Source organism: Notamacropus eugenii, chromosome 7 (genome assembly GCF_028372415.1).
Source record: "Notamacropus eugenii isolate mMacEug1 chromosome 7, mMacEug1.pri_v2, whole genome shotgun sequence".
Lineage (NCBI taxonomy): Eukaryota > Metazoa > Chordata > Mammalia > Diprotodontia > Macropodidae > Notamacropus > Notamacropus eugenii.
Window position 1 is genome coordinate 150,808,738 of NC_092878.1, and position 27,192 is coordinate 150,835,929.

General features: G+C 38.4%; 1 protein-coding gene across 1 annotated transcript in view; it reads right to left on the reverse strand.

Moving 5' to 3' along the window:
- Nucleotides 1-1,729: 1,729 nt before the first annotated feature.
- The window catches only part of HPSE (heparanase), a 50,604-nt gene continuing 25,141 nt past the window's right edge, over nt 1,730-27,192 (reverse strand). Inside the window, exons 7-12 of the mRNA XM_072624026.1 lie at nt 25,708-25,801; nt 22,998-23,104; nt 20,391-20,505; nt 17,164-17,285; nt 13,945-14,091; nt 1,730-2,149 (exon numbers count right to left, since the gene is read on the reverse strand). Of these exons, the coding sequence (XP_072480127.1) occupies nt 1,990-2,149; nt 13,945-14,091; nt 17,164-17,285; nt 20,391-20,505; nt 22,998-23,104; nt 25,708-25,801 (745 nt within the window). The 3' untranslated portion in view covers nt 1,730-1,989. The remainder of the gene's footprint in view (nt 2,150-13,944; nt 14,092-17,163; nt 17,286-20,390; nt 20,506-22,997; nt 23,105-25,707; nt 25,802-27,192) is intronic.

A 27,192-nucleotide genomic window follows, 5' to 3' on the forward strand; every position in this document is an offset into this window, starting at 1 on the left:
TGGGTTTGGGTCTGAGCAGCAGTCCTATGGGCTTGCCCATTTGGAGTTGCAGTACTGTGCTGCTGGACTTGGTCACATCAGCCAACTGGAAAGTTCTGATGGTTCAGAGCCACAGAACTACAGGTTCCCCAGGTCTGAGATTCCTTACCTGGTTATTCTTTTTCAGGCTTTAGTCTACACTAGAGGCTGGAACCCAGACTCCATTCTGTTCTTGGGATCCAAGCCCCAGAGATGCCCTGATGTTGCTGCTCACTTGGTACTTAGGTATAGGTCCTCTCCTTAGTTCACCCTGGACCTGAGCCTTGGCACTGGGTAATGAACAGCAAAACTGCTAATTGGCACTTGTTCCTGAACCATATACCAAATTTAAACTTCCTCATCATGGGTCTGGGACCTCTGATTGCCCTGGTGCATAGCCTTTCCTTGTACTGGTATTCTCTGCATCGTGTACTTCCAGCTAGATCCCATCCACAGGGTCCCTCTCTCTGGCTCCCTAGGACAGAAAAATGGCTCACTGTGATTTTTTTCCTTAGATTTCCTGATTAGTATTAAGTCTGGTGCATTTTTGAGATCTTTTGGAGGAGGTTTTTTTTGGTGGGTGGAGGGATGATGGAGAACTCACTGAACTTCCTGCTGTTCTTGTATCTTAGCTCTTAGTCACTGGAGACTTTTTTTGTATAAGCATTTTATAAAATGTCTTTCTTTTTTTTTTTTTAAGCTTTATCTATTTTTTTCCCCATAAAACCAGCTCTTAATTTTATTTAGTAGTTCAATAGTTTTCTCAATTTCAGTTTTATCAATTTTCCTTTGGTTTTCAGAATTTCTTTTTTTTAAATTTAATTAATTTGTTTTCAGTTTTCAATAATCACTTCCATAAGTCTTAAATTTTCTCTCCCTCCCCCTCCTCTCCTTCTCTGAGATGACTTGCAATCTTATATGGGTTCTAAACATACATTCTTACTAAACACATTCTCACATTAGTCATGTTGCATCATAGAAGAATTAAAATGAATGGGAGAAATCATGGGGAAAACCAAAACAAAACATAACACAAGAGAAAATAGTCTGCTTTCTTCTGTGTTCCAATTCCATAGTTCTTGCATTGCTGAGCAGTATTCAGAGGAAGAAATTAAAGCTATCTACAGTCATATGAAAACATGCTCTAAATCACTATCGATTAGAGATGCAAATCAAAACAGTTAGGTACCAATTGCATCTATCAGATTGGCCAAGACCAAACAGGAAGATGATAAATGTTGGAGAAGATGTGGGAGACTTGGAACACTAATTCATTGTTGGTGGATCTGTGAGCTGATCCAACTGTTCTGGAGAGCAATTTGGAACTATACCCAAAGGGCTATAAAAATGTGCATACCCTTTGACCCAGCAATACCACTTCTAGGATTGTATCCCAAAGAGATCATAAAAATGGGAAAGGGTCCCACATGTACAAAAATATTTATAGCAGCTCTTTTTGTGGTGACCAAGAACTGGAAATCAAGGGGATGGCCATCAATTGGGGAATGGCTGAACAAGTGGAATACTATTGGGCTATAGGAAATAATGAACAGTCGGACTTCAGAAAAGCCTGGAAAGACTTATATGAACTGATGCTGAGTGAAATGAGCAGAACCAGGAGAACATTGTACACAGTAACAGCCACAGTGTGGGAGGACTGTTTATAAAATTTCTTAAGGCTTCATTTTCTGAAAAGAATAACACCATAATATTAGGTGTTCATAAATTATTTTATTAAAAATATGAAAATATAAAAACACTCACATACAAAGTTTAGGCTCTTTGTAGCTTTGAAGTTGGAATCATGTTTTGGTATGTATTCACTCAGACCCAGTCTTTGTCCTTGGAAGCTTTCATTCAAAGATATGTGATGATATATTTGTCTGACCTCATAAGGCTTCAAGTTGTACTTTACTTCTGTCATTACTCCTGAACTTCATCCCCAGGATTAAATTGATCAGCCTTCACCTTTTAGATGCAAGCAATGACTTTAGCATTTAATATAACAAAAAATCCATATGAGAAAGGTGGCAAAATCAATGGACAGCCGAGGCAGAGGGGTTTGCCAATTAGTTCTGGCAATGTTTCATCATCCACCATCTTGAGAATGTGGCCATTCAGTGTCACGGATCTGAAAGTAAATGGAGGGAAAGATGCCAATTTAGTTGAGTAATTCATGTTTCTTCTCTTCACAAAGGATTTATCTGGAGTTATTTCTTCAACAAATTAAGATTTCTGAAAGTATGTATTACATATAATATTACATATAATCTAATTATATATGCACTACATTGCATTTTGTATTAAAAAACTACATAATTTTTAGTTATCATTTCTGGGTTGCCATTTTGTAGAGCTGTTTGTTATTTCTGCTATTGATAAGGAAAGAAAATCGAGCTGGTTTTCTTTTCTAAGTCAAATTCAACTCTAAAGAATGCAAATCGATAGTAAATTGGATATTGACAGCTAAGTGGGGCGATGAATAATACACCTGAGCCTGGAGTCAAAAAGACCTGAGCTCAAATATGGCCTGATGTGATACTGTATAAATTACTTAATCTCTGATTGACTCAGTTTTCTCATATATATGTATATATGGTCAGGGCCACACACAGCCAGTTTCCTCATCTGTAAAATCATACTGGAGTGGTTTGCAGTTTCCTTCTCTAGCTCATTTTATACATGAGGAAACTGAGGCAAACAGGGTGAGTGACTTGCTCAGGGTCACATATCTAATAAGTGTCTGAGGCCAGATTTGAACTCCGTATGATGAATCTTCTTGACTCTAGACCTGGTATTCTATCCACTGCACCACCTAGCCTGATACATGGTGAATGCTATATAAATGTTGCTGCTGCTGGTGCTGTAATGTAATTTACTGGTCCAGTGATACTGCTTTTGGCCATATATCCCCAGAGAGGGCAAAGAGAGGGAAAAAGTGTTATGGTTATGAAATATTTGTAAAATCCATTTTTGTAGAGGCAAATAATTGGAAAGAAGGTGGGTGCCCATTGATTGACAAGTGGCCGAACATTGTGGCATGTGAAGAATGGAATTTCATTGCAAGTTGGGAAATGATGGCTGTAAAGGATTTAGACAAGAAGGAATTTTTATTTGGACTTGAAGCCAGGTCTTTCTTACTCTAAGGTTACTCAATACGCAGTGTTCCCTCCCACCTTAAACAAAATAGATGCTTAATACATATTTGCTTTATTGAAGTGTATCTAAATATAAGATGTTACCCTGAACCTGATTCCGTGTCATCTAAATGGATTTTTCTTGTGTTCCATACTTTGGGTATCATTCTTCACCCAAATATAAATCCATCTAGAGCCACATACTATAAGCAGGACCAGGAGAACGATTTCCACAAAGGAGCACTATAAGATAAGGAGAACAATACTGGAAGACTAGAACTTGAATCAATGCAGTGACCGATTGGGACTTCTGAGGACTGATGTTGAAACATTCCCCTTACCTCTCAGACGAGAGGTGGTAGACTATGATGGGCAATGAGGCACACATTTTCAGGTTTGGAAATGTTTTGGTTTATTTTTCTTGACTATATTTATTTGCTAGCTGGAAGGATAATTTTAAAAAATATATTTATTTTTAATATCTTTATTTCCAAGTTCTCCTTCCCTCTTAGAGTCACTAACAATGGAGGATTTTCTTGGAAATGACAGGGAGGGAGTTAGAGTAGAGTCAGTGGGAGTTGATTGTAATGTTTTAAAAGAGAAAGCATTTTTATAAACCATTTAGAGAGGATAAGAGAATAAAATCAGAGCTCATTAGTTTTTAATTCTATGTAACTGAAGCACGTGCTAAAGAAATAGAAAACTGGACCAATGGAACAGAGTCAGTTAACAAAATCTAGAAACAACATGCTTAAAAGAATCAATTGAATATGTTCTCTCCTGATTTTTTTTTTGTGAGAAGTAAAATTAAAAATGGTATGTTCTTTGGGAAGAATTTTAAAAATTCTACCTGACATTGTAAACAGAAATTCCTCAAACCTGCTCTTCTCTGGTACAAATCCTGGTTTAACTTGAAATCCATACATCCAAAAGGATCTTTTTTTGTCTGTATTTATATTATATATTCGAGATGTGACATGGGAGTTCTGTGGCATCTAAGATCCAAGGTGGGATCCTGAGGCTGACATGGCAATTCTGCTGTGAGGTCATTTTTTCTTTTAGCACTTATATGCCATTAGTTATTGGTTGGGTACAAAGGCAAATACTGTGACCACCAGCAGGAAACCACAAGTACTAAATGTCATCTCTGTATAAAAGAAATGACAGGCTATGGCTTTGCAGAAAAAATACTTGATGAAAGCATTTTGCTAAGTTTCCATTTCAGAGAGGTAAACATAATTTTCCTGTGTAGTTTCCCAGTAAAGGTGAATTAAACAATAAGACTGGCAACATTTGGGTTCAATACAGTTAGGTGAATTTCTATTTGGGTGAAGCATTGTATCTACAATACATGATAATAAGAACATCAGCTGCTGGGAGGGGATGTCATATACTCTTTAAGAGATGAAGAAGGATCATTGCGTAGCAGAGTTTGCTCAGTCAAGATCAAATGGCACACATTTTGAGTGAGCCCAGTGCCTTTCTCCAACAATGGTCTACACCTATGGTGGAGAAGCAGGGGAGGCAGCTGGGAGTCCCCTAACAATACCAGCTCACCTTTATCTAGCTCTTTAAAGCCTGCAAAACACTTTCCATATCTTACCTCATTTGCTCCTCTCAACAAACCGGAAGCAGGTGCTATTAATGTCCTCATTTATAAAATGAAACAGTCTTAGAAAAGTTGTGACTTGCTGTGGGTCACCAAGAAAGCATCCCAAGTGGGCTTCCCGATGCAAAGTCCAGCATGCCACCCACTGCACCATGCTGTCTGCTCTACTTGTTCCTTGCTGCTGTTGTTATTATTAACAGCTAGATTTCATCTGGAGCTTAAGGTCTACACAATGCTTTACAAATACTACCGCATCTGATCCTCTCAGCAAGCCTGGAAGGTGGTCGTTATCATGCTCTCCATTTTGAGCATACGTCTCCACAGAGGTCAAAGAGAGGGAAAAAGTACTATGGTTGTGAAGTATTTGTAAAACTCATTTTTGAAGTATGATTTTGCAGATGATGAAACTGAGGCAGACAGTGACTTGCCCAGGGTCATGCAGCTAGTCACACACTGAGGCTGGATTTGAACTCACATTTTGCTTCCTGACTTCAGATCTAGTTTTTGGATCTCTTACACTATCTGGTTTCCTCAAGTTTAGGGTTAAAAGACTGAAAGAGAGAAGGTGGACAAGGACTCAAGGTTGAAGAGAGTACACTTCTAAAATGACAGATAGAAAAGACAATGACATCAGAACAGGGTCAATTCTTCCTCTGTCTTTCTAAATCTTTGTTACAAGGGAGGGCTCTTTGGGTAGAAGAACATGAGGGATATATTCAGAAATAAATGTGATGTAAAAGCAAAAGACATTGAGAAAATATTTTTGTTTGTTTTTTTGGTGGGGGGATAGCTAGGTGGGTGCAGAGAATAGAGTCCCAGCCCTGGAGTCAGGTAGACCAAAGTTCAAATCTGGTCTCAGGTACTTACTAACTGTATGACCCTGAGGAAGTCACTTAACCCTAATTGACTAAAAAAAAAAGATGAAATATTTTTTAAAAGTAAAAGGCTAGTGGGGGTGAGGGGTGGGGTGGGGTAGGGGGTTGGTTAGGGGGCAGAGCCAAGATGGCAGAGTAACAGCATGGACTTTCTAGAGCTCTGCCCCCAAGACCAGCCAAATATCTGTAAAAAATGACTCTAAACAAATTCCAGAATGGCGGAACCCACAGAACGACAGAGTGAAGCAAATCTCCACCCCAGGCCACCTTGGAAGGTCACTGGGAAGTGTCTATTCCACCACACTGGGAGCAGAGCACAGTCCAGTGTGGGATGAGAATGCACAGAGGGGACCTAAGCAGGCGTTGGGGAGAGTGAATCTCTCACACCTGTGGTGGTTTCCAGACTTTCTGACTCCAAAATGCTGAGGATAAATTGGAAAGTCAGTGGGAAAAGCCTGTGGTGCTGGAGAGTGGAGTGGTCCAGTCCCAGCCCCAGGGTGGCTCACAGGGGTGGGGGTGGGGGGGTGAGGGAACAAGGAACCCTAGGCAGCCACAGCAACTGCAGGGGCAGCTACAGCCACTGTTTCTGGAGCTCTAGGCCCACAGATTGGGGGGGTGTCAAGTGGCTGACAGTACAGCCCCCACCCCCACTGGAAGCAGAGAACTACCTTGACAAAGAGCTCAGAAGTCAAGTAAATGACTGGGGAAATAAGCAAAACCCAGAAAAAGAATCAGACTATAGAATCTTACTTTGGTGACAGGAAGGACCAAAACATGTAAACAGAAGAAAACAAAGTCAAAGCTCCTCCATCCAAAGCCTCCAAGAAAAATATGAATTGTTCTCAGGCCATGGAAGAGCTCAAAAAGGATTTTGACAATCAAGTAAGAGAAGCAGAGCAAAAGTTGGGAAGATAGTGATGCAAGAAAATCTTGAAAAACAAGTCAACTTCTTGCTAACGGAGACCCAGAAAAGTGCTGAAGAAAGTAACACTTTAAAAAGGCAATGAGGAAAAGAATGCCCTAAAAAGCAGAATTGGCCAGATGGAAAAGGAGATCCAAAAGCTCACTGAAGAAAATAATTCCTTAGAGATTAGAATGGAGCAGAAGGGTGCTAATGACTTCATGAAAAATCATGAAATTAAAATTTGAAATATCTCATTGGCAAAACAACTGACCTGGAAAATAGATCCAAGAGAGACAATTTAAAAATTATGGGACTACCTGAAAGTCATGATCAAAATAAGAGGCTAGACATTATCTTTCAAGAAATTATCAAGGAAAACTGTCCTGATATTCTAGAACCAGAGGGTAAAATAGAAGTGGAAAGAATCCACCAATCACCTCCTGAAAGAAATCTGAAAAGGAAAACTCCTAGGAATATTGTAGCCAAATTCCAGAGCTTCTAGGTCAAGGAGAAAATATTGCAAGCAGCCAGAAAGAAACAATTTGAGTATTGTAGAAATACAATCAGGATAACACAAGATCTAGCAGTTTCTACATTAAGGGACTGAAGGACTTGGAATATGATATTCCAGAAGTCAAAGAGACTAGGATTAAAACCAAGAATCACCTACCTAGCAAAACTGACCATAATTCTTCAGGGGGAAAAATGGTTATTCAATGAAATAGAGGACTTTCCAGCATTCTTGATGAAAAGACCAGAGCTAAATAGAAAATTTGACTTTCAAACACAAGAATCAAGAGAAGCACGAAAAAGTAAACAGGAAAGAGAAATCATAAAGGACTTACTAAAGTTGAACTATTTACATTCCTACATGGAAAGATAATATGTGTAACTCTTAAGACTTTTCTCAGTACTAGAGCAGTTGGAGGAATTATATACATATAGACAGAAGGCATAGGATGAGTTGAATAGGAAGGGATTATATCTGAAAAAATAAAATTAAAGGGTGAGAGAGGAATATATTGGGAGGAGAAAGGGAGAAATGGAATGGAGCAAATTATCTCTCATAAAAGAGGCAAGACAAAGCTTTTTCTATGGAGAGGAAAAGGGTGGAGGTGAGAAGGAAAAAGTGAAGCTTACTCTCATCACATTTGGATTAAGGAGAGAATAACATGCACAATTCAATTTGGTATGAAAATCTACCTTAAACTACAGGAAAGTAGGAGAGAAGGGGATAAGTAGGGTGTGGGGGGAATGATAGAAGAGAGGGCAAATGGGAGGAGGGAGTAATTAGAAGTAAACACTTTAGGGGAGGGACAAGGTCAAAAGAGAGAATAGAATAAATGGGGGGGGCAGGATAGGATGGAGGGGAATATAGTTAGTCTTTCACAGCATGACTGTTATGGAAATCTTTTGCAACACTACACATATATAGTCTATATTGAATTGCTTGCCTTCTCAGTGGGGATGGTGGGGAGTGAGGAAGGGAGAGAAGTTGGAACTCAAAGTTTTAGGAACAAATGTTGAGAATTGTTTTTGCATGTAACTAGGAAATAAGAAATACAGGTAATGGAGTATAGAAATCTATCTTGCCCTACAAGAAAAGAGAAAAGATGGGGATAAGGGAAGGGAGGGGTGTGATAGATGGGAGGGCAGATTGGGGGAAGGGGTAATCAGAATGCACAGTGCGTTGGGGTGGGCAGAGGGGAGAGATGGGGAGAAAATTTGGAACTCAAAATCTTGTGGAAATGAATGTTGAAAACTAAAAATAAATAAATTAAGTTAAAAAATACAAGGTTAGCATAGACTTAGGCTGCTTTAATGGAAACAGGGTACTGATAATAGTTCTATCCTACCCAGTCATGGTTGGAACACAATTCATTGGCTGAGTTTCATTCTGAATACCACATTTGAAGAATGAAACTGGAAAACCACATAACATACAAAAGGCTAGAATATTCCACAGGAAGAAAGTTGTAAGAAGGAGCAATGTTAACCTGAAGATGAGAAGATTTGGGGAATATATGATGGTTGTCTTCAAATGGGTGTCACATAGCAGAGAAAGCAAATCTGGTTCTTTGTTGTCCCGAAAGAACCAAGCTTTGTAGATAAAAATGGAAGTTAGAAAGGGATAGATTTTGGCTCAGCATTAAAAAAAACCCTAAAACTCTTGCCTTGTGAATTATTGGGCTACCAATTAAATGGTACTATGGTAATTAAATTGGGCTACCAATTAAAAGCAGAGGCTTTTAAGTCTATCAAGTTTTCTATAAAGAGGATGAAATAGTAAGAAGAATTAATCTATGAGATTTGTCTCCAAAAATTCCATAAAAATATTTAAGTATTTCTTTCATCAATTCATTTAGGATCTTTGGTTAAATCCATAACTAGTTGCAAGATACTATTTCAGTCTCTACCATACTGTACAAAACAAAGTAGACAAACAGCTAGCATTTATACAAATTATCTTATTTTATCCTCACAAGAATTCTAGAAAGTAGATGATATAATTGTTCCTGGTTTTTAAATGAGGAAATTGAGGCAGACAATGGTTAAGTGACTTGTCTAGGGTCATAGAGGGAAATGTCTGAGGCTAGATTTGGACTTATGTCTTCCTGACTTCAGGTCCAGTGTTCTATTACTGCACCTTGCTGCCTACAAGACAAATGTGTAATGGCCAGATTATCATGCACACCTCAATGTCCATCAATGTGTGTCCTGGACAGGTACACTGCAGCCGGACAATGAGCTGGGTCTAAAGCTAAGTAGGAGATCAGTCTGGATAACATTTTGGAAGCTGCAATGCTTTCCAGGATCCCAAGGTAACTATTGCTGAAAAAGACCATCTTTCATTCTCCTAAGGTGAGTACATGTCTGTATCCCATGAACCACCATGGCCTCAAAAGAATCAGAAATACAAGTGACTCAAAGGAAGCAGACTGATTCCTGGTGTAGGTAAGTGGGCTGTAGCATATCACCCACTCTGACTTGCAAACCAGAAATGGGGGTGTAGGAGAAACCATCAAAGACCTGTTGGAGAGGCCTGGACTAAGTGACATCTGAGGTTGCCTCCAGCTCTGGCCCTAGGATTTGATGATCTTATTTAGTTGAAAAAACCTATAGTGTAATACTAACAATAGTTAATAGATGAGTCACCTACAGACAACAAGGTATAATGGAGTAAGAGTCATTTTGTGTTGTTTTGCCCATTAAGATTGTGCAAAGCTTTATTTAAAAGCAAAGAAACAAATAGCTAAAGGAAGAAAGAGCATTAAGTACAAAATATCTGAATTTAGTCATTCCATCATGAAACCAAGACTGAGGCAAGGACATTTACTTAAGGGTTACCAAAGGGTGACATAGATTAATCTGGCTTACCTGCATGGTGTCTTGTTGGACATGAAAGAACACCATTTGGGGATATAAAAGCTAAGGAGCAAGTTGGGGGGTTGGGCAGGAATCTATGTTTCCTTGATTTAAGAAAGAATAGACTAGGTACTTAAGTCATATTATCTTCACCATTGGTGACCTCAAAGTATTGGGGAAAAAAATAGAGGAAGGACTCTAGTCCATTGGCTGGATCCCCAAGGGAAGACTGACAGTTAGAAATAAATAAGAATCCTACAGGATGGGAAAAAGGAAGAGGATAGGATCAACATTGCTTGAAGGAATCCATACACAGAGCTGAGATCACAAATTAATTTGGGTATGTTTTCTCCAACAGTGGGCAACATATAGCAAAACTGAGGTAACTGCCCATCAGGAGGAATACACCAGAGGAGCTCTTAAGAATTTTAAGAGAAAGAGGAAATGCAGCGTAGTGAATTCTATGCCATATGTTTTCAAACTCTTGATCAGAATCTGAAACAGTGAATCTATCATCACACTGTCAAGTTGTGGTACTGTATTTTCAAGTATGGAGAAAGTTAGTGAGGATCCTGTGGGCTACTAAAATTTTTCATGGGCCAATATATAAAAATAAAATAGAAAAATTTCTTTCCAATTTTAAAATGAGTATACTCATCTGCTCAAGATATGTATATCCCTTTCCACCATCGTCTTATGATAGTTTCTACTGTCCATTAGCACAGTGCCGGGCACACAGTAAGAGCTTAATAAATGCTTGCCAACTCGACATTACAAGAAACAGATAAAATTGAGGTTTTTTGGCAACATGATTTCAATAAAGTATTTTTGTTTTTAAAAGTTAAATCTGAAGTATCACAACCTTTACAAAGGTCCCCCTCAACGTCTCATCAGGCGGTGGAAGTGACCACAAGCTAACAAAAGTAGCAAGAAACTGTTAAGGGAAAAGCAAGTTTACAAAAATCTTGTTTGGATACAAACTGTCACACACACTTTCCACTCTGGTCACTATGTAGCATAGTTTGCTTGAGGGTTTTTCCTTGTTACAAAGGAGGGTAGGCAGGCATATCTGGAAATGATTAATGTCAAAACAAAAGGCATTGATAAAATGTGTCTAAAAACCCAACAAAATGAGTTACCGTTGACTGGGGTAGGTCTAAACAAATTGAGGTATATGAATGTGTCAAGGTACTAGGAGACACTTGGTTTTCCTGAGCCAAGTAAGGCCCAGCAAACAAGCTGTGTCTTGTGGCCTAACAGCAATCCTTTGTGCTCACACTCTGGATGATCTCATCCTCTGGCAAAATCGCATGAATTATTGTATTGTTTTGACCAGCACCAGGTTGGAAAAGCTGCCATATTCTGGTCATGAAGCCCTGCTAGGAATCAAACTTGTCTCATTGTTGTGGTTTCCCCTCACTGTCATGGCTACAGCTCACTGCATAGACATAGGTGTAAGTGGTGAGGTCTCCCCACACTGTCTCACTTCCCCTTGCTAAGGTTAGGGTTAGAATCGCCAGCGCACGTCTTTGTTTGCAAGTCTTTTCCCTCACTTGAAAATTAAACTTCTGTTGATTCCCATCTCTCCATTTCCAGCCTGCTCTGTTTGGTTCCAGCCACCGACAGGTTAGAGATTACAAATGTAATCAAATAGATTTATAAATTATTGACTTTTAATAGTCAACAGAAACAACAAATGTGAGGGAATAAAAGAAACTTGGGGTGACTTGCAGGAAGCGATGCAGAACAAAGAAGGCAAAACCGAGAAGAAAACACGCTCAACAACCTCGAAATGGCAAAAGAAAACACACAAAAAAGCAAGAATTCAAAGTGAATCATAGTCTCTGGCAGGAGTGGGGGATGTGGGGCCTCCACATCTGGCCCTCTTGGTTCTCAAGTGCTCTTAGAGGGCCACATGTGGTCGATGCCCCTCATTCCCCATCCCTACTCTGATGAATGCCATGTTGGTCTTTTAGTCAAGGAGATCTGAAATCAAGTGCTGCCTCAGCTACTTAGGAGCTAGGTGATGCTGGGACAGAATCTGAAGCATTTCCATTTCTTTAACTATAAAAATGAGCACATTAATAGCTTTATTTCAGAGTTGTGAGGATCAAATAAGAAATTGTTTTTGAAGCTCTCTACATACTTGAAATTTCTTGATAAAAGTAAGCTTCTAATGCAATTATCAATTTGATTACAACTGATGAAACATATCTCCCAATAGAGGTGAATTATGAATGAAGAATACTCTACATGCTGTTATGGCTTATGGGTCATTTTGTTTTGTTTAATGGTTCCTCTTTGTTGTTTAATTATTCCTCTTGGGAAGAAGGTTGAGTTTTAGGAAATGATTGTGATGTAAAGAAAGCTTAAATAATTATTTTAAAAGATTTGGTCCAAATCACATAGCGTTTGTAAGCAATAACCATACAATAACAATGTAGAACAGGGGTTCTTAACCTAAGATACATGGATCCCCTCTACCTTCTCCCAAGAGGGCTGTGCATAGATTTCAGTAGATCTGTGAACTTGGGTGGGAAAAACCTACACCTTTTATTATACTCACTAACCTCTAAAATTTCTCATTTCCTTCAATTATTTAAAAACACAATTCTGAGGAGTCCATAGGTTTCATCAGACTGCTAAGGGAGTCCATAATGCAAAAAATGTTAAGAAGTACTGCTCTAGAGACCCCCAATATGTAAAATCAGTGCCCTGGAAGTATGGACAAGAGTTGCACTGGATGAGAAAGAGTGGATATGAATGAAGGACTAAGCATTTATAGACAGTGCTTACTATGTGTCAGTGTGCCAAGTACTAGATGATTTGTGGATGGACAGACTACCCACATGGGTGAGTTCATAGATATTCAATGGAAGAATTAAATTTCTCTCCCAAAGTAACTAAAAGATACATCTCTAGGCCTTTCTTCTTATATGCACAATAGCAAACTAAGTTTATTTTTGTAAGAAGCCCATCTGACTAAAACAGAATGGTATTTTGCACACGGTAGAACATCTACCCTTTCCAAACTGGTATACTAGGCTTTATTGAGTGTAAATAAAGTAAAATGTGCAAAATGTCTTTAAATACACTAAAAGAAGCTTGCTACCTAAAATGAATGGATTCATTTCATCAAGTCAATATGACTACCCCAGTGCCTGATCCAAGAAGTTCACATTGGACCTAGAAGTCAGCCCCTGAATGTGGAAGCTAGAAAATTATTAAGCTTTTAAACAAATAAAAACAAAAATGTGGAAAGGGCAGTGTGCTATAATAGAGCATCAGTTCCAACAATGAAAGACCTCTAAATATAAGGGAACAGTGTTGGAAAGACAAAAAGGGGGCTGATACGGTGCAACAAGTAAAAAAAACCCACACCACATGACTAAATTAGAGATGAGAAGCCTGGCTTTCATATCCCATCTCTGCTGGTTACTGCTAAAGTGACCATGAACAAACCACTTATTGTCCCTGTTTTTGCACCTGAAAATGAAGGGATCAGCTTATGTGGCCTCCTCAGTTCCTTATCGATTGAAGTCACTATCCTATTACCTACATCTGCTACAGCTGGCTAAGCCTGGTGGCTGGCTGTGTACTCCTCTCCTCTGTTCATTCTCCTCATTCCTTGTTGCATCCTTGAGAGAAGCAAACCCCACAGGGTCCCTCTGGAACATGCTTCAGAATTCTTTTCAGATTGGCATACTGCTGACGGGGCTTCTATAGGTTACAGAAATCAGGGCAATCTGGTAGTCAGAAGTGGTCAAGTCCTACTGTGACATATGTTTGTTAAATTCCTGTGAATAGGATTTTCTTAAGATAGGGAAACAGCTGTAATGTATAGTTTGGCCCCAATGCAAAAGGTTAACCATTTACTCTTCATTGAAAATGCCTTCAATCAAAGGGAAATGTATTCAGAACTTGGAAAAGCTGAACCATTTCCACTGTTAACAACCAACTGTTAGCAACACCGTGACAATACCCTGGTCAGCACTGATACATTTGATGGCAGGAGAAGCACAGGATATTACTTACTGAGAAAGAAGATATTTGTATCCAGAAGGTTGCAAGATGTATTTTTCCACACGTTTACCACTTAAACGAGGAGGTAACTGTAGATATTTGGTATCATTGTGTAGATTTAGAGCATACAAAGTTAAATCTCCTTCTTTGTACTTTGGACTAAAACAAAGCAGATTCAATTATTAATAACTTGGCATTTGCCTAGCTTATAGAAATTTCATGAACACACACACACACATGCCCACTATATGGACTTGGATTTGTTCATTCATTCATTTAGTCAGTAGTAGTGCCTGCCATGAGCATTGAATTGAAGAGAGAGGTTGTTGATGTCTTGGTTTCAATATTAGCATATAGAAAGGTACAATGAAATAATAATTCTTTAAGGATCCACAAGTTTGCTGCTGGAGAAACTCCTTCTACTGATACAGGATCCAACACAATGTTTGAGAGTGTTCTATATCTGGCAAATCCACCCAAATGTGATCAATCTAGTGATGAGCATCTAAGAATTTAGCTGGAAGGTGGTTCTCAGAGAACAGCTATAGAACTCATACCTAGACTCCATATTCAAAGACATCATGATTTTGAGAGAAACTGCCAGAGTCTGTGCTCAGACAAAGTAGCCGTCAAGGACCTAGGATCATCTCCCTCCAAGTCATCAGCAGCCTGCAACTTGCCTACTCAGGACTGGCACTGTTGGCTTTTCCTAATAGCCTGAATTATCTCTTTGTGATAAGCCTAATACACAGTGAGCCAGGGTCAAGCCATGTTGGCTTCTCATTATATAGTGGTCGTGGTGTTAGAAACAGGGCCTCCTGATTACTGTTGGAAGCCTATCACCGTCACCAAAAGGCCATCTAAGACTGGCATTTTCTGGGTACTGCTGTCCTATGAATGGTTACAGGGCAAAAAAAATCATTGCTTTATTACTATGTCTCCATAAAAATCCTTCTCTGAGGCCTAAACATGTCATGGAGGTGACTGTGAGCTCTCCAAGGTTATACTAATTAGCCAACAAGCATTTATCAGTACTAGAAAAATCAGTTATGTTAATTGACATAAATATTTTATTATAGTTTTACTCTGAAATAAAAAGGTTCATCCTATCCCTATTTTCTTTGCTTTAAGGATATAAAAAATTGCATGTGTCAATTGATACAGCTGGTCCTTCAAGGTGTTTTGAAATTCTGGTACTTCTAGTTCCAGGACTCTGTGACAACAGAGAACACATTCTATCAGGTTTTACCATCCTGGAAAGGCTTTGAATGCAGACCTCAAAATAGATTCTGTCATCTAAGGACCAACCTAGCTATGTTTGTAAAAGCTTCATTGTTAGAAGGTCAGTCAACAGAAAATTATGGGGCTCTTTAAGACAGAGGAAGTGACCACAGAAGGATAAGACCATCTACTCAAAAGCTTCAAAGAATTGTGGATCTATGAAGATGGAGAGTTTAACTACCCACTGATCTAACGACAATTGATTTGTGGTGTTGTCACCCGGCTAAGGTATTATGAGAAGCTTGGTGCCTTGTCAAGGGGAAGTTCTGAGAATGTGGTCAACCACCAGTTCAGTTTACTCATATCCAAGTTTCTAAAGGATGTGGAATAATATGGCTATCACGCTTTGATGTCGATTCAGGTTCTAAGTTCATTCAGCAGGAACTATCTATGTGTAAAAGGTTCATAATGCATTCATCACCAATGAGTGTTGGAGATGGGATCTGGCAAACTTAACAGTTTTGAGACTATAACTTAAGGACACCTTATCTAATAAGAAAGATTTGATATAGATTCAATCACAAAATGAGAAAATCAGCCTTTTAAAAATGATGAGGTCTAATTACTTTGGAAGCCTGAAGACAGGATTATGAAATATCAAGTTTCTTAGCTTTTATAAATGGTAAGCATACTCAGAAAATAAAAAAGCATTCTCATGGGCAGCTAGACAGTTCAGTGGATAGAGTACTGGACTTGGAAGTCAGGAAGACCTGAGTTCAAATTTTGCCTGGGAAAGATAACTGTGTGACTTTAGGCAATCATTTAACCACTGTTTGCCTCAGTTTACTCATTTGTAAATGGGAATAATAATAGCAACTTCCTCAGAGGATTGTTGCAAGGATGAGATAATATTTATAGAGTTATTTGAAAATCTGATAGCACTATATAAATGCTATTTATTATTTTAAAATGAAATTTCAAGAACAAACTATAACAAAGAGATGAATACATCATCTTTAGCCTTTTTACTAGTTATGATTTGGTATTTTCATGTAATTGTATTTGACTTCTGGATTAGATTCTCACAACTGAGCTTGTACCTGAAAGAAGAATTTTCCTAAGATTATTTAGGATAACAATAGTTGTGGCAAATTGTATTTGTCCTTCCTTGCCAAAGAAGACCCTGCCATCAGAGATATGACATGACTTGCACTTGACTTTGTTTTGAGTGAGGGAGGGCTGTGCAGGTCACCAGCCTCACTTCTTCTCCAGAGCCATCTGAATCCAGTGACCAGATATTCATCAGGATGACTGGAGGTGACCCAGGATGCACTGGGAGACCTTGGGCCCTTTAGGCCAAGGTCTTTGCGGGTACTCACTTAGGGTGAGGCAACGCCCTTTCATTGAATAGGCTTGTTTAAGAAGTAGCCAATAATAACTAGTTGAACTAAAAGTCTAGCACATGTGAAATCTTTTGAAGAACTCACAAGATTTGCTCAGAAACTGAGTTTACGGCATTATTCATGTGGGTTTGCTGGATTTGGCACTAATTTAATAAAATCACTCCAGATAGCATCAGGTTCAGCTTAAAATCTATTTAAATTATGTAGTACAGAGAATATTACTGGGCTAGTTGTATAACTAGTGTTTTAATAAGGTTTTGCCATAAGAAAATACTATTTTCTTTACCTGAATTCCATGCTTAGCAAGCGACTGGCACACAAAAGGGACTTAAGTGATTTGACTTCATTTTTATTGGCAAAAGAGAACTACCAGAGAGGAAACTCTCTGTCCCAATTCAGATCAGCAACTGTTCTGCAGCTGATAACCTTAGAGAGTCACCTGGTGCATTAAGAGGTTAAGTAACTTGCCCAAGGTCACACAGCCAAGACGAGCCAGAGATGGGACTTGAATCCAGGTCATCCTGATCTTTTGGCCAGTTCTCTGTCCACTACACCACGCTTCCTCACTAGGATGCTGGGGGATTGACTGAGCCTTCATCATACTTACTGGTTGTTGTTTGTACAATGTAGGTACAATCGAAGTCTGGACTCTTTGTCTGGACTTTTCACACTAGCTGTTAATACCTTGGTGCCAACCAGTTGTTTGAAAAGAAGAGATAGCCAATAATCCTATGGGAAAAAAATAAATAAGCTTTGTTTCTTTGTCCATCAAGGTTAAAGGCAGCAGGCAGATGTTTGATAAAGGAGCATTTATTAAGTACCTGGAACTGTGGGGATACAAAGAAAGGCAAAAAACAAACAACCCCTCCCCCAAAAACCCATGCAAAAATTATGTACATACAAGACAGACAGGATAAATTGGAGATTATATTAAAGCAATGGCATAGGCATCAATATGTTTCTGTTAGACTCAATAAACACTTATTAAGTACCTACTGTGTGCCAGGCAATGTGCTAAGTGCTCAGAATACAAAGGAAGGCAGAACACAGTCCCTGACTTAGACTTAAGTCTAAGAGCTTAGACTCTAAATGGGGGAGACAGTGTACAAACAACTATAGTCAGGATAAATTGGAGATCATCTCAAAGAGGAAGTGCTAAGACTAAAGAGGACTAGAAAGGGCTTTTTGCAGAAGCAAGGATTTGAGCTGAGACAGGAGAGAAGCCAGGGAGGCGGAGAGGGGGAGATCACCAGGATCCTTCTAAGGATCCCCTACTTAAGCAAGGATATACCTTAGTTATTGGAAGAAATCTGAATCAACATAATGATCAGCCAGAAGGATTACCTTCTAGATGTTTCTGCTAACATCAACTATACTGAAATGATGTACCTTCCTTGTATATTGTCCATAGAAAGTCAGGCATTCCGAGATTTGGCGTGCTGTTTTAAGGAACTAGCCATTCTGAGATGACTCAGAGTAAGCAGAGGGGAAAGGAAATGGACCTGAAATTTCAGTCAAGTGAGGAAATTCCCTCTATTAATAGGGGCTGGCACTTTCTCTACAACTTACGTTCTTGGAGAATGGCCCTAGAACACAGAGAGAGAACTTGTCAGTATGTATCAGAGGCAAAATTAGAACCCAGGTGTTCCTGGCATTGAGGCCAGCTCTCTGCCACTATATCAGACTGCCTCTCAATTCAGAATACATGTAGGAAATAGATAAATTCCATTTTTACAAGGTCATTAGTCAAAGAATGACAGGCTCTACATTACAACTAGACTTCTTGAAACGCATTTACCACTAAAGATAAAGAGGATGTTTTCGGGGAAATCTACCCACAAACCACACAAGCTGGGTCCAGTATTGACATCCACTCTTTATTCTTTTTAGCATTTCTTGGCATTGCAGCACACATTTTTACTTTTTGAGTTTGGAGAGCTACAAGATGGTCAGTTGGGACGAGGGTAAGACAAGATTAGAGCTACATTTCTCATTTAACTTTAGATGCAACTATAAGGGCAATGAGATTTCCAATTCGTAAAGACAAGACCATGAACCATTCTCTAGTAGGTAAATTGTCAAAGTATATAAATGAGCAGTTCTCAAGGGAAAAAATGCAAAGAATTGGCAGTCATGTGAAACACTGCTGAAAATCACTAATATTAGAGAAATGAAAATTAAATCAACTCATCTCATACTGATCAAACTCATTAAGATAATTTTGAAAATGTAGCCAAGATTAGGGAGACTGACTGTGCATACATGTGTTTTATCTTCCTGACAAGATCTCAAATTTCATAAAGTCAGGGGCCATTTTATTTTTCTTTTAATTTCTCTCAGCACATGGGACACATATAAGTATTTAAGGAAGAAGAAATATCACATGACCTGAAAAAAGAACATTGGAGGGGCTGTGGAAAGATAGGCACACTAATACATTAGCTGTTAAAGAGTTGTAAATTGGTCCAAAGATAGGCGCACTAATGCATTCACTGTTAAAGCAGTTGTGAATTAGTCCAAATGTTCAGAAAATAGTTTGGAACTGTGTGAGAAAAGTGGTTAAGATGTTAAGATGGTTAAGATACCCTTGGGCCCCAAAAGTGGATTGTGTATAAACCCCAATAGAGCAAGAAGAGGCTCTTTAAAAACAGAGGCTGTTTGATTTTTCACTTTGAATCCTCAGGGCTTGGCACTTAAGGAATACTCATTAATTGGCCAAATGAGGCAAAAGGCAGAGTGTAAGCTCTCATATACACTAAAATATTCACAGCAGCACTTCTTGTTGTAGCTAAAAAATGGTGACAAATCATGTATTGCTTATATCAGATTGCTTTCCATCTTAAGGAGGTGGGAGGAGAGAAGGAGGGAGAAAAATTTGGAACTCAAAATCTTATTAAAGTGAATGTTGAAAACTCTCTTTACATGTAATTGGAAAAAATAAAATACTATTAAATGAGGGAAAAACAATAAATCTACCCATCCATCCATCCATCTATCCATCCATCCATCCATCCATCCATCCATCCATCCATCCATCTATCCATCTATCTACATCTTTTTATGTAATTAACAAACAATAAACAGTGTGAGATCTTGGGGAAAAAATGGTGATAAAGCAGGTACTCTTTGACTGGGGAATCGCTGAGCAAACCGTTATATGAACACAATGGAGCTCTACAAATAATATGAGGAATTCAGAGAACTTTAAGGAGAATGACGCAGAGTCATATAAACAGAGCCAAGAGAATAACATACACAGTGACCACAATAATATAAAAGGAAACAACATGCCAAGACATCAGAATTCAGATGAATGAAATGGCCAATCACGACTCCACACTGGCAATGAAACATACCATTCCCTTTTCATTAGAACGAGGCACTTGATGTCAGACATGATCAGTGGGGCAGTTAGCTTTACTCTACATCTTTGCTAGAAGGAAGAGTTCTATGGAAGGATATTATTGGGAAATGACAGCAAAGTTATTTTTAAAAAATCAATAAAATGCTATGTTTTGTTTTAATAGTAGAAAATCTGAGAATGATTTTTTTTCTGACTTGAAAATGTGGTTTCTAATTTTTGGATATGGTTTTCAATATTCTCTTGGATTTACCTTATTCCATTTAAAAACTACTAATTCTTTAATTGTAACACATGATAAACTTCAAGAATATATGAAAAATATATTTCGGGTTCAAGTGCCTTCATATTTCTCATTCACAATGACAACAGATGACCATGATGAGGCTACATGTTATTTAAGAGATGTAAGCTTTCTTAGAGTGGCTCGCTGCAATCCAGTCACACAAAATGGGGAAACAATAGTCACTTACTGGCAAGGGATCAAAGTTGTCATCAACTAACTGATAATTTCCAGCTCCAAACAACGCTTGTCTCATTACCACCTCAATACCCATTTTAGCTGACAGACCTAATTTGTCCAACCACCTGTTGAAGAAATAGACAAAGACTATTTTAAAAAGCAGAAGAAAACTACTCAGTTTTGGTTATAGCAGGAACAGAAAAGAAGCCAAATGTTATAAATTTTAGCTATCGTTTGAATGATTAAATATATTCAGATCTAATTCTGATCTCTGCACCATTTTCCTTTGCAATACTGTGATCATTGTATATATTATTTTCTTGGTTCTTTTTACTTTTCTCTGTATCTGTTCATATAGATCTTCCTATGTTTCTTTTAATTCCTTGGATTCCTCATACAAGGTCATCAGAATTATCTTCTTTTCTCATTCTTTCATATTTCAACAAAAGTAAAGAATTTCAAATTAGTGAATAAACTTTAGATGACAAATGAAAAGAGTGGGAACTCACAATCAGGGCCAATCAATCATCTACAAAGTAAGTTGGGCAAATTCCTATGGCTGGTAAATGAGTTAAGCTCCCTTCCTTACCAACCCTATCATGATGTCAAAGAGTTTTGCTGCATCCGTCAGTCAGGTAGCTAGTGAGTCTGTGAGATGGTTAAGCCTGAGGAATGGCAGGAGAAGGGGAATTGCTTAGTCCAGTCACACCTTTTCAAGTGAAGATGAACCTAGATCTAATCAGAACATTTTAGAACTGGACAAAAGGACTTTAGAACTCGTCCAGTTCCTTCCCTTCTTTCAGGTAAAAAAACTGAAACCCAAAGAAATGAAGGGCAAGAATGGAGACTAGATCCCATCTATTGAATCCCAGAGCACTTTTCTCTAATTTTACCCCAAACCAAATTCCATCAAGATTGTTTCTCTGATGAGAGAAATCATTTTAATTTCAACATTATTTACAACTTTTATTTGCCATGACATTTCCTATCAGTGGTGCAGTTAGTATTCTTTGGCACTCAATAGAAAATTTCAGATAGGACTTCCTTATTAATTTTAAAACAAACATTTTTGATGTCCCTGTATGGCTATTTGTTCTGTTTTTAGAACCTAAAGAGAAAGGAGCACTTGGATACTTTTCCCGAAGATAATAGAACTGTGATAAATCAATTCTTGGCAGGATTAATGGCCTTCCAAGGAAGTGGAGTCCCGTAGGTGCAGAGGGCTTATCTGAACTGCATTTGATGTAAAAACAGTATTTTGTGGATCTTCTGTGGCCTCTCTTAATATTTTCTAAGATGTGGATGGCACGATCATTATATTTGCAGATGACACCAAGCGGATGCCGTAACACAGTGGATGACAGTCAGGATCAAAAAGGACTTTAGCTGAATATAAGGCTCAAGTTGAATGCAATAAGAGGAAATTTAACAGAGATAAATTTAGGCTTGTGGTGCATACAAAGAATCACTAACATAAGCATTAGACGGGGCAGGCATCTGAAAAAGATGGTGGAGAGGAGAGGCAGTGGTTTAATGGATTGTAAGCTCAATAAGAGTCAATAGGATGCTCAAGTGACCAAAAATCAAATGGGATCTTGGGCTACAAGGTAAGAAGGGCATCGCTGCCAGGAATAGGGAGGTGACAGTACCATTTCCTTCAGCTAAGGTAACAGGGGTTAAGAAGACCATTGGTAAGCTGTGAAGTTAGCAGAAGAGTGGAGTGCCCATGGGCTAGGTGCTGAGAGATATTAAAAAAAAATAAAATGGCTCCTGCCCTTATGAAACTTAAAATCTTGTCTTTTGTTCACTTTATTTTTTCTTTTGCAACATGGCTAATGTAGAAATAAATATATTTTGCATGGCCTCACACGTCTAATGAATACTGCATTTCTTGCTTTCTCAGTTGGTGAGGGAGGGGCCTAAAGGAAAGGAATTAGGAATTGAAAATGATTTTTAAAAAAAATGTTTATTTCCTTTCCTTACCTCCAGGGAAGGCACTTTTTAAGCACCTGCATCACAGGCATAGAACTTCTGTGTATATATATATATATGCATATTTGCATGTGTGCAAATATACATACATGCACACACATGTATATATAACTGTGTATATGCATACATATTCATACATGCATATATGTGCATGTAAGATATGTGTAGGTATGTATAATACATGTATGTATACATAATACACACATACTATATACGCCATATATATGTCTGTCTTTATGTGGATACTATAAGCAATGTTCTCAAATCTAAAATTTAGATATATTATTTTTAAGTGCAGTTACTTAGAGGAATGAATCTTTTGCTTATTTATGGCACATACTAAATATGGCCTATACTAAAGTACAAAAAATTTTAAAATGTTGGGTTTTTTCTTGTAATAACTAACTACTTTTTGAGTCTATACAATGTGCAAAATACCAGCTACAATCAATCCATTGTCTTTACCCAAATCTATGTTTAAACATATTATATTATCTTCTACTATAAAGGGCATCCTTTGTACAGGGATTTCAGCAGAAAGGGTAGGTGTGGGAACGCAGTGTAATTTGAAATCTGGCAATCTTGGTGACTCTCTGTAACTTGAGATGAGCATTGCCATACTCACATAAAACCAGCAGTATAGGTGTCAGACAGCTTGGGAGCCCCCCCTCCATAAGCTGAACTTGTTTCTCCCAACCAAACCTTCTTGCCAGGAGTGGTCTCATTCACAATCTACAGGATAGAAAAAGCAACGTGGTGATTGCAAATCAATATAGCTGAGATTTATGATTTATGACATTGAACATCCCTGGGGCACATTCCATAAGCTCTACCATCATGAATGGCAGGCTTTTCAGAAACATCACTTACAATACTGTCAGAAAAAAAATCCTGAAAAAAATATGTTTTGGGGTAATTTTATTTGGAAACTACTTACTTTTATTCCATTACTAGGGAACTGGGAGAAAGAGAATATAAAGGAACTTGTGTTACAACTAAGGACATAATTACAGAATCATAGAATTATAGAATATTTAAAAAATTTTCAGACCCAAATTCTCTTCCTTCCTGGAACTATAAAATCTTAGAGTGGGAAGGAATATTAGAGGCAGTCCTAGCTTCTTTCTCCCTCTGGACTTCCCTAGATCCCAGCCAAAATCCCACCTTTTTCATAAAGCCTTTCCTGATGCCCCTTAATGCTAGCTTTCCCTCCATAATTATCTCTAATTTATCCTGCCTATATCTTGCTTGTACGTAGCGTCCTGCCTACTGTCTCCCTCCATAATGTCTTCTTAGCTTATCACTCAACTGAAATTGCTCAGAAAGGTCAAGGTCATCCCCTGCATCCCAGGCCATTCCTAGTCATCTGGACTTTTGTCTCTCCACTGGACTTTGATGACTCTAGAGGAGAGAGTGAGGTTGATGGATTTGTGCAGCCCTGCCTCACTTACATCCAATTCATGGGCAAGTCAAGGTATCACTGCAGTAATGTCATCAGTCCCCTTCGAGAATGAAGGACCAGCAACATCAGCCTGTGAGTTCCTTGAGGGTAGGGACTGTCTTTTGCCTTTCCTTGCATCCCCATCTCCTAGCACAATGCCTAGCACATAGTAGGTACTTAATAAAGGCTTACTTCCTAACTGACAAATAATGTCTGGACAAGAGCCATTTACATCACATCTGACCACTGATCAGACAGGTTTTGCCATTTATCTCCATGGAGAAGGAACCCTCCAAACCTCTTGAGGTAGCCCATTACATTTTATCTATTTTATTTTTAATTTATGGAATAAAGCAAGCATTTCTACAACATAGTGTAATGATTTTAAAAAGATGTTTGCACATGAAACTTGAAATCTATTATGTATTATTATTATGTATTATTATTTGCTACTCCTTTTCAATATATAATAAAGTTATCATGTAAATTTCTTTTTTTTCCTTTTTATTCTCCACCCTCCACCCATGGCTACCATTACATACAAATGGGTCTACATATGTAAAATCATTAAATACATTCTCCTATCACTTCTTCTCTGGATGCAGATAGTATCTTCCTTCACATGTCCTTTACACTTGGTTTTTGTTTTTTGAGGGAGAAGGCAAGGCAATTGGGGGTAAGTGACTTGCCCAAGGTCACACAATTAGTAAGTATCAAGTGTCTGAGGCCAGATTTAAACTCAGGTCCTCCTGACTCTAGGGATGGTGCTCCATTCAATGCACCACCTAGCTGTCTCTGCACCTCTTTAAAAACTGATCTAATTGTATTTTCCTCACTCTGTCTCTTTGCAACATCTATCTTTGACCTGACTTCAGTCCTCTGAGAGAAGAATAAATCTAATAATGACAGTATGATGGTAGCATTCATACAGCACTTTAAGGTTGGCAAAGCACTTTACAAATATTATCCTCACAACAGCCCTGGGAGGTCGTTGTTATTATTACCGCCATTATGTAGATGAGGAAACTGAGGCTTAGAGAAGATGAATGACTTGGCCAGGATCATGAAGCTAGAAGTCAGGACTTCCTGACTTCAAGGCCATCCTTCCATCTGCTGTGCTACCCAGCTGCCTAATCCTCTTCCAATGGGACTGCTTCTTCAAAAACGGGGAGTTAGCTATTATGTCCCTCTCTCTACTTTCCATTTTTTCTTCTTCAGATAAACATCTCTAATTTCTTCAACTTACTCTCCTGTGGCATGATCCTGAGGCCTTGCACCATCCTGGATGATCTTTAACTAATCAATGTCTTTCAAAAATATTTTATTTACTTTATTTTAATTTATGAAGTAAAACAAGCATTTCTATAACATAGTAGAATAAAAAAAAGATGATTGCACAAGAAACTACAAAGCTATTGCAGACAACTTGCTATTCCTTTTAAACATAGAATAAAGTTATCATGTAAATTTCTTTTTTTTCCCCTTCTCCTCCCCCTCCCCTCCCCAGCCTAGAGATGGCTACCATTAGACACAAATACGTATGTACATGTAAAATCATTCCATACATCCTTCTAATGATCACTTCTCTCTCTAGCTGCAGAAAGCACATTTTTTCTACAACATGGGGCCGGGTCCTTCAGATGGCCTGGCAGTTCTAACCTCACCCTGACTCTGTCAATCATGCATTCAGAAGGAACAAAGACTCTCTGAGGAACTTGTTTTTGCAGTGAATCCGGGAAAATTTCACCTCTGAGTGTATTAGTCAACCATCTGCTAGCAATGTTGGAAATGTTTCTTGATTTGTGAGAAATTTGTGTTTTTAACCAAACACTTAGAATACGGAAGTCTACGAAACACAGACTTTTTGTTTTTGTTCTATAAGAAAAAAAAGTACCTGTAAAACTTTTTGTACTGAGAAAATAAATGTATCCAACACTTCAGGGTTTAAAAAATCCTCTTGGGTAGCATTTCGTCCATTCATATAATAGCTGAAACACACACACACAAACATGCAATATATGTAGATTTTTTTAAAAGTAGAGGTATTTTTAATTTTCCGGAAATACATTATGCGTACCCTACTACTCAGTAACAGAACATAGGCATTTCACAATTTTCTCCCTAATTTAGCATGAGGAAGAGACTGAAATTTGAGAAAGCATACTCTACCACATCCTATTACCTGGAGAAAAGTGATAGATTTTATTTTTTTCTGAAATGAGATAAAGGTATCATTGTTATAAAGGATATCCTGCTTGAAGGTTTTAGTGCACTTTGAAGTGGTTAGAACTTAAACGTTCTCAGAGCTTTAAAACACATTAAGACTTTTGGGACAACCTGTATAATTGCTAATCATCCTTGGTCACCAATCAGTTTTCTGTAAGAAGATGATATTTTGTCCATCTATGTACCACCAGCCAAGCTACAGGGAATCACTTTGGCCTTGAGTAGCACAATTATCTTAACTAACCTTAATATTTTTAAATTTATTAATCATTTATTCATATATCAAACATATATTAAGTGCTTTCTATATGCGAGGCACCATTCTAGGCACAGAGGGAGGTGCAGAACTAAATCAAAAGGCATAGGCCTCCAAAAAGCAGATGAGAATCTCCTCCTTTTCTCTTTGGAGATGGAGACTCTGGGTCCAGACCAATGAAGATGCTCTCAGATTCCACTGACTGGCTTAAATGCTTTGTTTTTCTCTCTTTGATTCTTTGCTATGGGGGATGATTCTCAGGATGAGAAAGGGAGGAGGGCTGTATGTGGAAATGAAGGTGCTGCTGCTGCTTCTTCTTTATGATTGAAGAGGACCATGACATCAGGAAGATGATGCCATGATATGCAAGTGAATTGGATATCAGTGAGACAGGGCTGTGCAAAGTCACCACCCTCATTTTCACCTCTGGGGCCATCAGGGTCCAGTGGCCAGATATAGATCAAGATGACTGGAGATGGCCTTGGATGCAGTGGGGGCCCTTGGCCTTTTCAAGCTAAGGTCTTTAACAGGTCTCAGTTTGACTGAGGCAGCTCCCATTCAGTGATTAAGGCTTAAAAAATGAGGCAAAGAATCAGCTCTTTAAAAAAAGAGAGAGAGAGAGAGAGAGAGAGAGAGAGATCTGGGAAGGGAAGGAAATGAAGGCAATGCAGAAACAAAAGACATGGCCCTTGCTCTTGGAAAGTTTATAATCTTCATATTCTCCTTGAGCCAAGGTACTGCATTGGGTACTCATGAAATATAGAAAGACATAGAGGGAAGCCTTTAGCATGTTGGATATTGCTACCATGGCAGATTTGGAAGATGGGGATGTGAGATCATGGATCTGCTGGAATGTGGAAATATCCTTTGCACTTAAGTATGGAAGCCAAAATGCCT